The sequence below is a fragment of the Hemitrygon akajei genome, chromosome 15, assembly GCF_048418815.1.
Source record: "Hemitrygon akajei chromosome 15, sHemAka1.3, whole genome shotgun sequence".
NCBI classification, from domain to species: Eukaryota; Metazoa; Chordata; class Chondrichthyes; order Myliobatiformes; family Dasyatidae; genus Hemitrygon; species Hemitrygon akajei.
This window is the reverse complement of record NC_133138.1, coordinates 82,423,367-82,439,951: the sequence shown is the minus strand read 5'-3', so window position 1 is coordinate 82,439,951 and position 16,585 is coordinate 82,423,367. Positions and strand designations below refer to the sequence as shown.

General features: G+C 40.4%; 1 protein-coding gene across 1 annotated transcript in view; it reads left to right on the top strand.

Moving 5' to 3' along the window:
• LOC140739509 (dedicator of cytokinesis protein 2-like) overlaps positions 1-16,585 on the top strand; it is a 651,201-nt gene that overhangs the window by 527,027 nt on the left and 107,589 nt on the right. The window contains exons 31-35 of the mRNA XM_073067873.1: positions 4,456-4,556; positions 9,637-9,695; positions 11,790-11,938; positions 13,151-13,236; positions 15,190-15,346. Of these exons, the coding sequence (XP_072923974.1) occupies positions 4,456-4,556; positions 9,637-9,695; positions 11,790-11,938; positions 13,151-13,236; positions 15,190-15,346 (552 nt within the window). The remainder of the gene's footprint in view (positions 1-4,455; positions 4,557-9,636; positions 9,696-11,789; positions 11,939-13,150; positions 13,237-15,189; positions 15,347-16,585) is intronic.

Genomic DNA, 16,585 nt, shown 5'->3' with positions numbered 1-16,585 from the left:
AGAAACTCTCTTTTGTTCATTTTTAAAACAGAGCAGAAGTCTTTGCAGTCTACCTGGGAGGGATGTTGATTAGGAATCAAAGTTGAAGAATGTGCAGAGATCACTCAGTACGGCAGCACAGTGACTCAAATTGTGTGTCCAAGTTTCTGCAGCAGGCCCTGAGTCAGCCACCTAATGCTTACAACAAGGATGTCTTTACTGATTCATGGCTGTTTTCAGAACATATGCTAACGTTAGATTATTTGGAGATTTAACAGTTCTTTGAATTCTGTTCTATATAATCTTCCTTTTATCGTCAAGTTAATGAGGCAAGCTAGGCTGGGGTTGCCCATGTCATCTGGTCATCTGGTTCTCTGAATTGCACAGCAAAACAAATCACAGAATTGACAATTTCTCCATCGCATCACATGCTGGGGATTTTCCTCACAGAACTCTGAACATCTAATTAAAAATAAATAAGCACATCATATCCTTCGGACCAAATAATTAGAGAAGATTGCTTCACTGAAAAAGCAACGGAAGGAGAAGTAAGATTTATAGAATAATGGAGAGTGACTTCTTTATGACATCAGACTACTAAAACAAGGAGCTGTGTTTCTGGTGGATAGGTTAGTTGGTTACTGTAAATTATCTTTGGTGTTGGAGAATTGTGAGGGGATGTTATAACTGGCATGTGAAAATAGGTTACAAGGCAATACATAGAGCAAAAGCATTGTCTAAGAACCTTCATAGACTTGTTGGGCCAAATACCCTCCTGTGTCAGAAGAAACTACAGAAATATACAATAAATATAACAATGTCACACTGAGCAGGAGCAATTAATGAGATATTTGTGCAGAGTTCTGTATAGGTGCATTCCAATGAGACAGGTAAGGTACAGGAACCGTGATGTACAAAGACTGTAATAAATCTGGTCAAGAAGAAAAGAAAAGATTACAAAAGGTTCAGAGAGCTAGGTAATGTCAGAGATCTAGAAGATTATAAGGCTACTAGGAAGGAGATTAAGAAAAAAATTAGGAGAGTCAGAAGGGGCCATGAGAAGGCCTTGGTGGGTAGAATTAAGGAAAACCCCAAGACATTCTACAAGTACGTGAAGACAAGAGGATAAGATGTGAAAGAATAGGACCTATCAAGTGTGACATTAGTAAAGTGTGTATGGAACCGAAAGAAATAGCAGAGGTACTTAATGAATACTTTCCTTCAGTATTCACTATGGAAAAAGATCTTAGTGATTGTAGTGATGACTTGCAGCAGACTGATAAGCTTGAGCATGTAGATATTAAGAAAGAGGATGTGCTGGAGATTTTGGAAAGCATCAAGTTGGATAAGTCGCTGGGACCAGACGAAATGTACCCCAGGCTACTGTGGGAGGTGAGGGAGGAGATTGCTGAGCCTCTGGCAATGATCTTTGCATCATCAGTGGAGATGGGAGAGGTTCCAGAGGATTGGAGGGTTGTGGATGTTTTTCCTTTATTCAAGAAAAGGAGTAGAGATATCCCAGGAAAGTATAGACCAATGAGTCTTACCTCAGTGGTTGGTAAGTTGATGGAGAAGATCCTGAGAGGCAGGATTTATAAACATTTGGAGAGGTATAATATGATTAGGAGTAGTCAGCATGGCTTTGTCAAGGGCAGGTCGTGCCTTACGAGCCTGGTTGAATTTTTTGAGAATGTGACTAAACACATTGATGAAGGAAGAGCAGTAGATGTAGTGTATATGGATTTCAGCAAGGCATTTGATAAGATACCCTATGCAAGGCTTACTGTGAAAGTAGGGGACATTGCTTTGTAGATCCAGAACTGGCTTGCCCACAGAAGGTAAAGAGTAGTTGTAGATGGGTCATGTTCTGCATGGAGGTCAGTCACCAATGGAGTGCCTCAGGGATCTGTTCCGGGACCCTTACTCTTCGTGATTTTTATAAATGACCTGGATGAGAAAGTGGAGGGATGGGTTAGTAAGCTTGCTGATGACACAAAGGTTGGAGGTGTTATGGATAGCGTGGAGGGCTGTCAGAGGTTACAGTGGGACATTGATAGGATGCAAAACTGGGTTGAGAAGTGGCAGATGGAGTTCAACCCAGACAAGTGTGAGGTGGTTCATTTTGGTAGGTCAAATATGATGGTAGAATATAGTATTAATGGTAAGACTCTTGGCAGTGTGGAGGATCAGAGGGATCTTGGGGTCCAAGTCCATAGGATGCTCAAAGCAGCTGCACACGTTGACTGTGTGGTTAAGGCGTACGGTGTATTGGCCTTCATCAATCGTGGAATTGAATTTAGGAGCCGAGAGGTAATGTTGCAGCTATATAGGACCATGGTCAGACCCCATTTGGAGTACTGTTCTCAGTTCTGGTCGCCTCACTATGGGAAGGATGTGGAAGCCATAGAAAGCATGCAGAGGAGATTTACAAGGATGTTGCCTGGACTGGGGAGCATGCCTTATGAGAAAAGGTTGATTGAACTCGGCCTTTTCTCCTTGGAGCGAAGGAGGGTGAGTTGTGACCTGATAGAGGTATACAAGATGATGAGAGGTATTGATCGTGTGTATAGTTAGTGGTTTTTTCTCGGGGCTGAAATGGTTGCCACAAGAGGACACAGGTTTAAGGTTCTGGGGAGTAGGTACAGAGGAGATGTCAGGGGTAAGTTTTTTATTCAGAGAGTGGTGAGTGCATGGAATGGGCTGCTGGCAATGGTGGTGGAGGCGGATACGATAGGTTCTTTTAAGAGGCTTTTAGATAGGTACATGGAGCTTAGTAAAATAGAGGGCTATAGGTAAGCCTAGTAATTTCTAAGGTAGGGACATGTTCAGCACAACTTTGTGGGCTGAAGGGCCTGTATTGTGCTGTAGATTTTCTATGTTTCTAGACAGGAGGGGCTAATAATCCAATGTGGACAACGAGAATTAGTGTACATCAGCAAAATGACTGGCATGGGAATGGTTAGTGGAAGAGATGTTATAGTTCTGCACAATTCTGTAAGTCTTCGACGTGGAGGTTAGCTGATATCTGGAGGTCTCATCACAAAAACTGGTAAAAGCCAAGTCAATTAAGCATTTCAGAGCTAGGAGAAATAATTGACAAGTTATAATATTGAAGCTACAAGACACCTTAATGGCTAAAAATAAAGCAATCATCATTGATTGCCCAGTGATTACACTTTTTATTGGAGATTTGTCTAATTGAAGGGTATATCAGACTGGAGGGGCTGAATGGCTTGTCCTCGTTACCATGCTCCTTCTTGCAGTCTGACTACAATTCTTCAGACATTCACAGTGCTACTTTGTCACATCATTATAAAGGAATCACTCCAAGAACAGGTCAATATATAAAAATCTTGTATAAAACGTATAAAATAGAGACATTGGCACAATTAGGTTGACAGAAACTTGCATACATTACACAAGCGATTCTGTTGATGCTGGGAATTCAGATCAACACACACGAAATGCTGGAGGAAGCAAGTCAGTCAGTCGACAACAGGAAATAAATGAACAGTCAATATTTTGGTCGAAGACCCTTCATCAGGACAGGAAAGGAAGGAGGAAGATGCCAAGAGATGTTCATCCTCTCTCACCTCATTTCAGGGCCCCAAACAGTCCTTCCGGGTGAAGCAACACTTCACCTGAAAAATCTATTGACATCATCTACTGTATCCAGTAGTCCTAATGGATGAACTTCCTCTACATTGGTGAGCCCTGACATAGATTGGGGAGCCACTTCATTAAGCAACTCCGCTCCATCCACAAAATGTGTGATTTGCCGGTGGAAAGTCATTTTAATTCCTATCCTCATTCCTGTCTGATATGTCATCCATGGCCTCCTGTACGGCCACGGTGAGGCCACTCTCAGGTTGAAGGAGCAACAGCTCACAGTCCGTCAAAGTAGCCTCCAGCCTGATAGCATGAATATTAACTTCTGTAACTTCTGGCAATTTTTAGCACACCTCCTCCTTCTCTCTCCTTCTATTCGCCACTCTGGCCTCTTACCTCTTCTCCTCATCTGCCTATCACATGCTCCTGGTGACCTTGCTCTATCCCTTTCTCTCTCCTACCTGATCCCTTTTCCTCCAGCCCTTTACCTTTTCCACCTATCACCTCCCAGCTTCTTACTCCACCTATTCACCTTCTAGCTTGTCCTCCTGCTCCTGCCGCATTCTTATCCTAGCATCTTCCCCCTTCCTTTCCAGTCCTGATGAAGGGTCTCTGCCTGAAACGTCCACTGTTTATTCAATTCCATGGATGCTGCCTGACTTGCTAAGTTCCTTCAGAGTTTTGTGTGTATTGCCATATATAAAACATACTTTATTTTATTGTTTAAAAATGCTGTTTTTCTCAATAACTGAAATGCCAGACGAAGATATAACATTGAGGTGTTATTTAAGTGGCAAATGGGTTTTGAAATGTAATGAAATTTTTACTCTATTTCTGTGTAATTTAAAATTATTTTTTTCCTTGTAGCTGTGGAATAACTACTTTCTTCTGGCCGTGGTCTTCATTACCCAAGATTCACTGCAACTGGAACACTTTTCTCAGGCAAAATGCACCAAGATCTTGAACAAGTAAGTGCTGTACTCTAACAATATGTTATTCAGTCCTGGATATGACTTTGCCTGAAGTGACATTCAGTCTCAAGGCTCCCTGATAACCATGTACAGTAGTCACATTATGCATTTAAAACATACTCTGTACAATAAGAAACCCAATTCCATCTGCTCATGTAGTCTGTAATTTACTAATTTATCCCATTTAAAAAGTAGGCCGGTGTCCATTGGTCAAACTTATTTTTCAGTATTTTTACTTGTTGATGGATAAATGCATTATCTTGTTCGTAGTAGATTATCATAATACTTAGTTGTCATATGCACAAGTATATTTGTGATTAATAACATAACTCATATGAGGAAGAATGCAACTAGAACAAAGTAAAGTCTATTGTAGTGCAAAGTGCTCATGGCGTTGTTATACTTCGTCAGAATCCTGTATGGACAATGAACCAACCCATGGACATTACCTCACTCATTTCATTCTCTTTTCCAGTTAATTGGGCCTTAAGTTAGCTGTGGCAGCTGGTAATTTGGAACAATACTTAAAAAATTATTTGAGAGAAAATTGTAGGGATTCGATTTGTTTATTTGAAATACCGTGAGTTTTAATTGAAACAGGAGACTTGCCAAATATGTTCTTACTAGCGTCAGTCGCACACAGCTATGTGACTGTTAGACGCTACACCATGCTTAGAGTAAACAGTTTTTAAGTAGCATCAGGTATGTGTGTGGTTAATGTTCAAAAACAGTGATTTTTGTAACTGATAACTGGCGAGAAATAAACAGTAAGACATTCCAGAATTGTTTTGCACGCTGTGGTTTCAAGCATTCAGGGTCGGAGATACAAAAACGGCCAGGAGTGAAGATGAAATTATTTCACTCCTTCAACAAACTAGGAACTATGAAGAAACTGAAGGTATCAATACTCATCTTGAATGCTATAATACTGTATAAAAGACTTAGGCCAGTACTGTATTTGTCAATGTGGAGTGGAGAATGAGTTTGTAAATCTGGTGGGACCAAAGGATGCTGGGAATGGTGAAGGTGGAGCACTTTGGGGACAGTGTGGAACAGGTGGGGGAGAACAAGTGCAGGGGCAGGGTGTGGTGGAGGTGTAGACACCAGGAAAGGTCATTTGATTCCGAGCAATTGGTTTATGTTTTATCTATACATCATTTGTGCACACTAGCCATTGTTTATGAAGCTACAATTTCAATGGTCCTGCGGGAGACCAAAGCCAAGGACTCAGTACCAGGTATTTGTTTCGGACATCTTGTGATCCCTATTTGACTTCCAGAGCTTCACCAAGGTTGGTGTTACCTTGCCCTAATTTGAGTGCATGGATATCGGGGACGGGGGGAGTCATGGATTTCAAACACTGATGGATGGGTCGTGAATAATGCACAGTTTATTTTCCTCAATGCACTGGATTTCAGACAAGGTTACAGTGTCTCATTGTGTCAAGAGAGGGAGCTGCTTTTCCAGCACAGACCTCCTGGCTGGTGGAGTGTTCCAAACTCTTCCACTGTTAAGCTGCGTTGCAATGAGGAGTCCGTCATCCAAAGGTGGTTGTGGCTGCACCTTGCTCACAATGGTGCACAATTCTCCCTTGCTCTGTACATGTTGTTGATGTTCACAGCTCCGAGTCAAAAACTCTACTTTCTACAACAGTGAAGTTCTTGCCATCAGGATTCTGGTTACTTTCTTAAGGGTGCTTGAAGGATAGTATGTGGCCCAGCTTCACTGTAAGTCCTGTTACCGAGAAAGCAGTAGTCCCAATAATGATTGCTTGGTTAGCCAATACAATTGACTGTGTTTCGTGTTAACTACCAGTCAGTTCAAGAGAGTAAGAGATATGTCAGATATATGTATTTCTGAAGAATTAATGGTTTTGTCTTTTATTTCATGCATGTAACACCTCTCATTATTTTTAACATCTCGATGCATTATATTTGCCAAGAAAAGGCTGGCACTTAGCAATCTACCACTGATGATTGACAGTGTTATTCAACCTCTCTGTCCTCAGAAAGGACTAATTCAAATTGTTCACTGTCCTTGCTGCCCACAGTTAATTGTTAATAGAGGAATGCTTAGGTTATATTTATTTGAGTCCAAGCTGTTGCCATGGTGTACTTCAACAGAGACTTGAGTACATTCTGCAGGTCTACAGAACTCAAGTAGTTCTACATGGCCTTGCTTTATTACATTACATGGGCAGAACATTGCCAGGATTACTATGCCTCTGACCTGACTCAAAGTTTATTAATGAGTGCTCCAAAGAAAAAGAAAGACTTGGATTTATTCCTTAGCTGCCATCACCTTAGGATGAAGTGAACTGTTTTAGTGTCAATTAAGTGCTTTACTTGAAATGGAATCACCTTAGTACAATATTAAAGTGGCAGGCAAAAAACAAGATCTCACAAATAGCTCTATGATGATTCTTATGGAGCAAATATTTTGTCCAAGGACTCCAGCTCAAACATGCAGCATTCTCTCAAACATATATTCGACCAGCTCATGAATTCAGTGTGGAACTTAAACCTATGAAATCGTGATACTGAAGCAAAAGTATCACAGCTGACACACGTCATGGTTTAATACAGTAATTACAATCTGTTTTGGTAGCATCTTAAATCCATTCTTTAAAACTTCGTCGATCAGAGTCATGTCCCCATATGTTCTCTCTTCATGTTAAGTTTAAGAATGCAGATTCCTTGGGTAAGAGCATGAGATTGAGAGCACAACGTTCAGATTAGTTATCCCTCTTGTAAATGCTATGCATTACTGTGTCTCCCCAAAATAGTACCAACAGTATATGCTAGTGGTGCTAATTTATTCAGATCCCATGTTAGGTTTTGAATTAACATAAGCACCCTAGAACCATACATTATCTTCTGTTGATGACTCTAGTGCTTTCATATTAGAGTTTAATGCTCCAATGAGTCCTTCTCCTAATTTTGAATGGCTCAACACATGTTCAGCAGCAGGGAGGATCTCCTTAGTAATGCTATTTAAAGCTATCATTTATGATTAGTTGTTAGTTCATTTCTTCTGGGTAAGTTATATTGTGTAATAAAAATTCAGGCAGCAATGCAGCTGGAGGATGTTTTTATTGACTTTGACACCATGGATAAACCCTTTCATGTTTTGTGTCAGGAATGGTATCTAAAGTATCTCTGTAAGCTGAATCTTCACTCTCACTGTCTTGAGCTGACCAGAGGTGCTTGGAAGAGGATATGCCAGTACCCATGGTGGGCTGTTGCATGCTGAACTAACTGACCAGTGTGAGGCCCATCATAGAGTAATACAGCATGAAAACATGACCTTCAGACCAAGATTGTCATTGTGGTTCCCATTAGCCTTGGAACCAGTGAGTGAGGACACAGAGCATGATGAAGAGGAGGAATCTGAAGGGTTCATACAAGAATTATAATCTTGTCTTGTCCATACTGCATCAACCACTGCCAATGGGCTATAAACATGCAGGAGCAGTGTGTGGTAAAGTGCCTTGCTCAAGGACACACACACTGCCTTGGCTGAGGCTCGAACTAACGACCTTCAGATCGCCAGCCCAAAGCCTTAACCACTTAGCCATGCACCAACACAATGTCGATTCCAGCCATATTTTCACATCCCCAACAGAATCAAAATCTGGTTTATTATCACTGGCATACAGTACAAAATGACATAGTAAAGTGCAAGAGATAATAAATTACTCTAATTTAAAACATAAAACAAATAAATAAATAGTGCAAAAGAGGAAGAGTGAGGTCGTGTTCATGGGTTCAGGAGTATTCAGAAACCTAATGGCAGAGGGAAGAAGTTACTCCTAAAACGCTGAGTCTGGGTCTTCAAGCTCCTGCATTTCCTCCCTGGTGGTAGTAATGAGAAAAGGGCATATCACAGATGGTGAGGGACTTTCTTACACCTAACTTGCTTTCTGCTTTATTAATCATCACAGCAACTGTTGGGGCACAATAAGAAGTAAAAGCTATTACAGAATGAACATTTCACGATAAATTTATAAATGGCACCCATAACATATTCAGTATGATAATCAGCCCGCTTCGTTGTCTGGGTGAGAAATTTAAGTGGAATTCCAAGGTGTAGGCTTTCCACAGAGAGTCTGGTGGTTATCTGGCATGAACTGCCAGAGGAGGAGGGAAAGGCAGAGATAATTACAATTTTTAAAAGTCATTTTTGGATAGGTGCTTCAATAGGAAGGACATAGATATGAATCTAATGTAAGCATATGAAATGAGTCAGCATGGAAGAGGTGGCTGGGAAGCCTGTTCTTATGTTGTACGCCTGTATGATTCTATGATTCACAGCATTTTAGGAAACATCTGTATGAACATTTGGCTCACCAATACATAGAATGCTACAGGCCAAGAACTGGTAAATATCGCTAGGTAATTAATGGTCGACAGGGACATGACCCAAGGGCCAGTTGCCACGCAGTATGACTCTATGTCTTTTAGTTAGTGGAGTGTTGTGATTTTCATCCCTATTTCAAAAGCTGTTGAGTTCACCCTCCAAATCTCATCAGCTCTCCTTACTTGGATTATCTCCTCTGCCTCACAATTTCTGTCTTTTGAAAGGGCAAAAGAGATTGAGAACAATTGCTGAGAGGGAGACAAGCATGGATGAGAAAGATGTGAAAGTAGGAGCAGAAGTAGTAACATTAAACTTGCTTCTCCATAGCTTCCCTTCAAACTCAACTCCACTTTCCTTCGGTTACCCCAGCTCAGAAATTCATCTGTCTCAGCTAGAACACACTCAGCATTGATTAGTCCTCTGGAATAAGAAAATCTAAGGACAAGCACCTTCTGAGTGAAGAAACTTACGTTTTTTTTTCAATTCTAAATGGATAACCTTTCATCTTTAGACTGAGTAGACATTTTTCCAATTGTCTTGTAAAAAGGTTATTGGTTTATAAATCAGCACTGCAGGGTAAGTATCTGGCTTGCTCCCATGTGTAGTGTTTCCTACTAAAGTTTGGACAAGTGAGTGATTATGTGGGTGGAATATATTTGCTTGCAAGTTTTGGCTGTTATACAATTTAAAAAAAAATTAAAATGCACATTTTTTTCAGGTATGGAGACATGAGACGACAGATTGGGTTTGACATTCGTGACATGTGGTACAAGCTTGGTGAGTGAAAGATTATAGCCCAGAAATTTTGCTTGATACAGCTTCAATAAATAACAATTGTAGAGCAAAGTCAAGGACTGGTTACAAGATGCACAATTATCTGCGACTTTCCACTATGCGACAGATGTGCTGATACATGCAGACACAATGTATGAGTATCATGACTTGCAATATCTGCCTCAAAAAGACTTTCATGACATATAACCATACACGCAAAGCCTGGGATAGTCTTGCCCAGCAGTCTTCATGGTCTATATGAGGCCTATTTTTGTCTTTGTTTAAAATGACCTGCATGAGAATGGTGATAGAAAGGGGCATTCAGTCCAGCACTGGAGAATTCTTTAACTCTTATTTACATATTAACATACTTCACCCTGGTGATGGTGCTCCCGCCATCAATTCCCCCACCCCACCCTCACTCATTACCCTAACCTTCTCTGAATGTGATCTCAATGCTCATTGTAAAACTTTGCTTTCATTCTGAGCCTGACCATTACACTCAGCAGTATCTCCCATTGATCTGATCCAACTCGCAATGTTCTTATTCCACCCCAGCTAGTTGGCATCCTGATTCATCCCAGCACCTTGATGCAAACCTCTTTTCTTCTATACTTTCCAGAGGCCTGATTTGTGGGAGGTCTGATCTACAACACACGGTAATGTGGGTTTCTCCTGCTTATAGAAACAGGCAGCTTCAGAACCATGGAAGAATATTTATTGGCTAGCTGTGGCCTGATGGATTAATAGATCTTTACAAGTGGGAAGCCCTGTGTCTTTTCACTAAGAATTCATCGTTTATGCAAATCAACTGGAGGACCTATCACAGGAATGCTCTGTCCAGTGTAACTCTGTATTTGTATTATCGATTCAGGTCAACTGCTTCTGTCACCGAATGTTCTGATCCAGGACATTGATGGACCTTAGATATTAGACATGGCCTGACTAGCATCATCATCATCATCATCATCATGTACTGTATCATATGGCGTAGATGATCATGGCCTCATGATCGTTCTCGGCAAACTTTTCTACAGAAGTGGCTGGCCATTGCTTTCTTTTGGGCAGTGTCTTTACAAGACGGGTGCCCCAGCCATTATCAATACTCTTCAGAGATTGTCTGCCTGGCATCAATAGTCAAATACCAGGACTTGTGATATGCACCAGCTACTCATAAAACCATCCACTACCTGTTCCCATGACTTCACTAATTGGGGGGGTTAATCAGGTGCTGCACTTCACTCAAAGGTGACCTTCAGGCTAGTGGAGGGAAGGAGCAAATTACACCTCCTTTGGTAGAGACGTATTTCCACCCTGCCACCCAGGAAAGGGGTAGAAGCTCGATTAGAATTATTGTCCTTGAATCCTTTGGTCTAAGCCTGGTCAATGCCTACTCCAGCTGCTAGCTATTTATTTTTCATTCTTCATTGGGAGTGAGGAAGATAGGGTGTGAGTTTTCTGTAGACTCTCTACACTCACTGTGGTCCTCTGTAACCAATCATACTCAAGATTTTGGCTCCAAGGGCACCCAGACATGAGTCAACAACACCCAGGGTCCGAGACTTCAGTTCAGGAGGGAAGAAAGTTAGAAGCAAATACAGCAACATGTTCTGATCTGGCACCTGGTTTATTATTGTCACATATATTGAGACACAGTCAAAACTTCGGCTTGTATGACATCCAGACAGATCATTAAGTACATCGAAGTCATACAAAAAATAGAAACAGAAAACTGAGGGCAGTGTTAGATTTACAGGGGAAGCACCGTGCAGGTGAGCAGATAATGCACAAGGGCAATGACGAGGTAGACTGAGAGATCACGAGTTCAGCGTTTACAGAAAAGAACTCCATTCAGGGATGTAAATGCGTTATAGATTAAAGATGAGAAAATTACTGCTAATACTCAGGCTGATTTCTTTTTCTATCCAGGGATGCTACTTGACCTGCTAAGTGCTTCCTGTGTTTGTTGTGTTTTTTTTTATCTCAGATTTCCAGCACCTGCAGTTAATTTTTCCTCCTTCAGGTTGGGTTTGCAATAAGGAGTATTTTTGGGTATCCACTTCACTAATGAGTCTTCATTTACATTTTAAATGACAGCACAGAACAAAATCCACTTCATCCCGGAGATGGTCGGCCCAATTCTCGAAATGACGCTGATTCCAGAGGTTGAACTTCGCAAGGCCACAATCCCGATCTTCTTTGACATGATGCTGTGCGAGTACTCTGTGTTTAATAACTTCAGGAAGGTATGCAGGAGAAGATGAACATCGATGCACAAACCTTCACAAGGCAAAGTCCAGAGTGATTTATGATGCACAAGATAGTTAAAGACATAAGAACCTTTGTCTGCTAAGCAGAATCTTTAGGTGGGAGGCAGGATGAGCAGTGAGGGAAATAGAGGGAGCAAGGTTGTGTAGTGCTTGCCATTATAATTGCACCATAAGGATGTCTATCAACAATTAGAATTGGACAAGCGCAATATAGCTGGTGTTTGTCGACATAAAAATTAGTGATGGATGATACGCACTCTATTAAATGATAGCAGGAAGGTGCACAATTGCTACTTTGAAAACATGCCGTAGAGTAATATCAATTCATTATCCCTTATCTCTGAGATACAATTCATTGCAATCAATGAATAAAATTCTGAATGCAGAATGCAATATACTAATGTGATTATCTTACTGAAAGGGACTGAATTGTTACTTTTTAATTTATTTATGTAATGAATGTGGTCAGTGCTGGTATTTATTGTCCAAAAGCCACTGTAAATCCAGCATCTGGATATCACAGGATATCACTCTGGAATTAATTGGAAATCGGAAGAACCTGAGATGGACCCAGCAAGACACAAAGGATAATATTGATTTGATGCACCTGGATGCATATATGGTCTTTTTTATCTGTTGCATTATTGTGTATTGTATTTAATATTTCAGTAATACTTGAGTATATATTATTCAATTAAGCATTCTTGTTTGTTTAAGTAATTCATTGAGGATTATATGTTATGCTACCACATGATACGTGCATGCCTCACTTAAGCATAAAGTTAGACTCACATTGCAGATTCCTGTGTCTTCTTTTGAATTAGTTTAATGTTTGAAGCTACAAAACATAACGTGTGTGTTCCACACTTAAGAGTTTTCTGCCAATCAATATGATAGAAGCAATGCTTGATAAAACTCTCTCAGAGAGGTAGAAAGAGTCCAGAATTTATAAACTTCAGTAATCAATCCAAAAGTAACAGTTGTGAAATACCGTAGAAATATGGGGAACATTGTACTAGAAACCAATAGAATATAATGCAAATTGATGAGAAATATTTTTGTACCGTTTATATATTTATTTCTGGTCAGAATGAATTCCTTTCAAAAACTTGTATTCCCAGATACTGTTCTTCTGCTTTAGTCTTTGTTATCTTGCATATTCCAAGTAACTAATGATATTTTTAACAGTTTGAAGATGAGATCATCTTGAAATTGGATCATGCGGTGGAAGGTGGATGTGGCGATGAACAATACATGCATCTCTTCCAGACAATGTAAGATTTAGTTCATTTAGAAATTTGAAGGCATAGAGAAAGAGAGACACAGAGACATGCATCAAGCTAAGCAACATGGGGTTGAGGCATTTCGGCAAGAAATAAAACAAAACTAGACAGCCGGTATTTTTTATAGATCATTCAACAATAAGAAAATTAGTAGGAAAGGGGTTAGGGAGGGAGGCACCAAAAAATATAGAGAACAAGGCAGTATTTTGGAAAGCTTTCAAAGAGAGTATCAAGGGTTTAGAATTAACTGATGATGGAGTGAACACAATAGCCTGTGAAGAAGGCTTGAGGTGAACTTGTGGGAAAAGCTACTGAGGCGGCTATTGAATAAAATGCAGTTGAAGGAGAGGATTAAGAATTCAGAATTGAATGCATATAAATAAACTGGATCTATTCTAATTTACTAATTTTTGAACGTAACCTACCTCCTGACCTTTGGTGTCTTCCCCTCACCATTTCCAAGCTCCCGTATCTATTTCCCAAAGTTCCCATATACTGACTTCCTATCTTCCATACTGCCATCTCCAATCCTCCATCCCACCATGCTGACCTGTCATCTTCCAATCTCTGATCCATGTATCTGGGACACAGTGATGCAAATTCCTTGTTACAGGAATGGTGACAGAGCCTTCTCATATTATTAACCTTATTACAACTAACAAAAATATAATAAAAAGAAACAATAACAAGAAAAATTATTTATCCAAAACAATGTCTTCATGTTCTGGAGGTTCCAGATCAATCTATAAATTGAAGCAATTTTAATTATCTAAGAGGGAGCTATTCAAAGACCCCGAGTTGTAAAATGATCTGAAGCTGTGATAATGGGTTAAACATTATGACTCAGGTGCTGATGTTGCTGAGCTTCACGTTTTAGGGATCAACATTTCCTTCATGCTCTGCTTCTTTAACTTTGGATTTGCCCCAATTTAAAGCTGGACTGGACTGTAAAACTTAACCAGCTAATGCTTAGTTTCATTGATTGTCCTCAAAATAAACTGAGTGTTAGGAATGATAGTCACAGCCAGTTGTTTGCTGGGGAGATTATTGGCTTATTTTGACTTTACTGACTCCTTTGCAAACCTTCTCAAAAGTTCAAGTTTCAACCAACAGCCAGAGAGCCAAACTTTTATTAGTACCCAGCTAAGTAGCAATATAGAAAGAAGAAAATATTTGAGGTTTGGAAGTCTGTAAGTGGAGGCAGAGAATGTTGATGAATTGCTAAGACCAAGTTGGGTTAATATTCCATGACAACGTCAATAGTGATGAAGGGTCATCCTGGAATACCTTTCTCCTTCAGATGGCTGGCATTGTGTACTTGGCTCTTGGAGGGTTGTTTATGTGCTTGGTTGGTGTCCATGCACATCCCACTAGGTGCTGTATTCCCTACAGTGGTTCTGACTCTTTGCCAGTGTTAGGTCAAGTCAACACAATGCCTACTCCTGCTGCAGCCCTGGGGAAGGACAGAAATTGCTGCCGGACTATACCTCACCATTCTCTGTATGTATTTTGAATTTGCCTCAGAATAGTCCTATAAAAATATAAAAATGTAAGCTTATTTTATGATAGCAGATAACAGATAGCCACTCTGTGCTTTAACAGCACCAACAGAGCTGCTGCCCCACACCTTCAGTAACTAGGGTTCGATCTGATCTCTGGTACTGTTGGTGTGGAGTTTGCATGTTCTAACTCTGATTGCAAGGGTTTCCTCTTTCATCCCAAAGATGTGGATATTGGAAGCTTAATAAGCTGCTATAAATCTCTCCAAATTTGGGTGGGAGATTGTGAAGTGGTTTGACCAGAATGTGAGGAGAATAAATTGGAATTAGCTTGAAATAAATTGGCGTAAATGTAAAAGACAGTCAGAACAGACTCAGTGGCATGTAAGGCTTGTTTCCATTAATCTCTAATGACCATCTGTGACTTTGTAATTCTTTTCTTCAGCCTTCTTGAATGTGCTTCAAAACATCCGAAAATTGCAAAGTCAGTGCAACACTTTGTCAGCCTGGTAAAGAGTCTTCTGGAGAAACTACTCGATTACAGATTGGTGATGACAGATGAGAGCAGGGGAAACCGCATGAGCTGCACTGTCAACCTGCTGGTACGTATGCTGAGCTCTTCTTCAGCTTGTCTGCTTAATACCTTTCACTCTGCCATTTCCATCGCTCTCTTTTTCTCACCAAGACTTGTCATTCCCTCCTGAAGCTCCGTAGATTCTTTCTCTGCAATACTGCTTTCTCTGTCCATGTGATTTAGCTTTATAACAACTTCCCTAATTATTCAAAGGCAGTGATATTCTCATTTATTACTTCCAGTGGCTGTTTCCACCTTCACCCTCTCCGCTCCTGAACCTCCATCTCCCCACCACCAACAAGGGTCCATCTGACCATTTCTATATCTTTGTCTACTTCCACCAATCCCTTACCTGCCTCTGTCTTCCAACTTCACCTGTACCCCTTTCCTACTTGGCTTCATCTACCCATCATCCTTTACCATTCTTTGGGCTATATTCACCTCAAGCTCTTCTCTCACTCTTCATCCTCTGCTTTTTATTCTGGCTATTTTCTCTCTGCACTTTCAGTCTTGATGCATACTCTCAAACTGAAAAGATGCTATCAACTCATTGAGCTCCTCCAGCGTATTGCTTGCTATTCCAGATTATAGTATCTGGAGTCTTTTATGTCCCTCTTCTCCAATTACCCCTTCTTTTACTCAGTGACTGTTTTGGTGCTGGGCATTGGGACATTTTTCATTTGAGGCACAATGCAAAATTCAGACTTGTGTTTTCTTCAGAACAGGACAAAATATTAAGATATGATACATGTTCTGAAAGTGGGACATGATCTACCGGGAATTTTCAGATGTTATCCTCTACTACAGAAGATAATATGGCACTCTCCAAGGGTGTGTTGAGTTTTGGCAGGCAGAGGTGAACTGAGCCTTCAGGGATGGTCACTGCAGACTTAGGAGGCTGAATAACCAGTTTCCACACTGTATGATTCTACTAGGGGTTCCCATCTTTGGGACCGGTTGATGGTAGGGGTCCATGGTATAAAAAAAGATTAGGAACCCCTGGCCTCAAGAGAGCACAAGAGAAACATTGTGGTAAGCAAGAAAGTAAACAAAATTGCCTAAGAACATCCCTGCAAAGATTGGCTATTATCTTGTAAGATTTTGGTCACTTCCTTAGATTTGTGTGGAGGGATTGATGAAGATTGTCAAAATGGCTTCTAGTTAACTTGTATAATTTAACAAAAGAGGGATTATAGTCCAGGTAATTATCACTTTGTAAGAACTCAATTCAGAAGAGATTTGGAGACTAATGTAAAAGTTACATTTT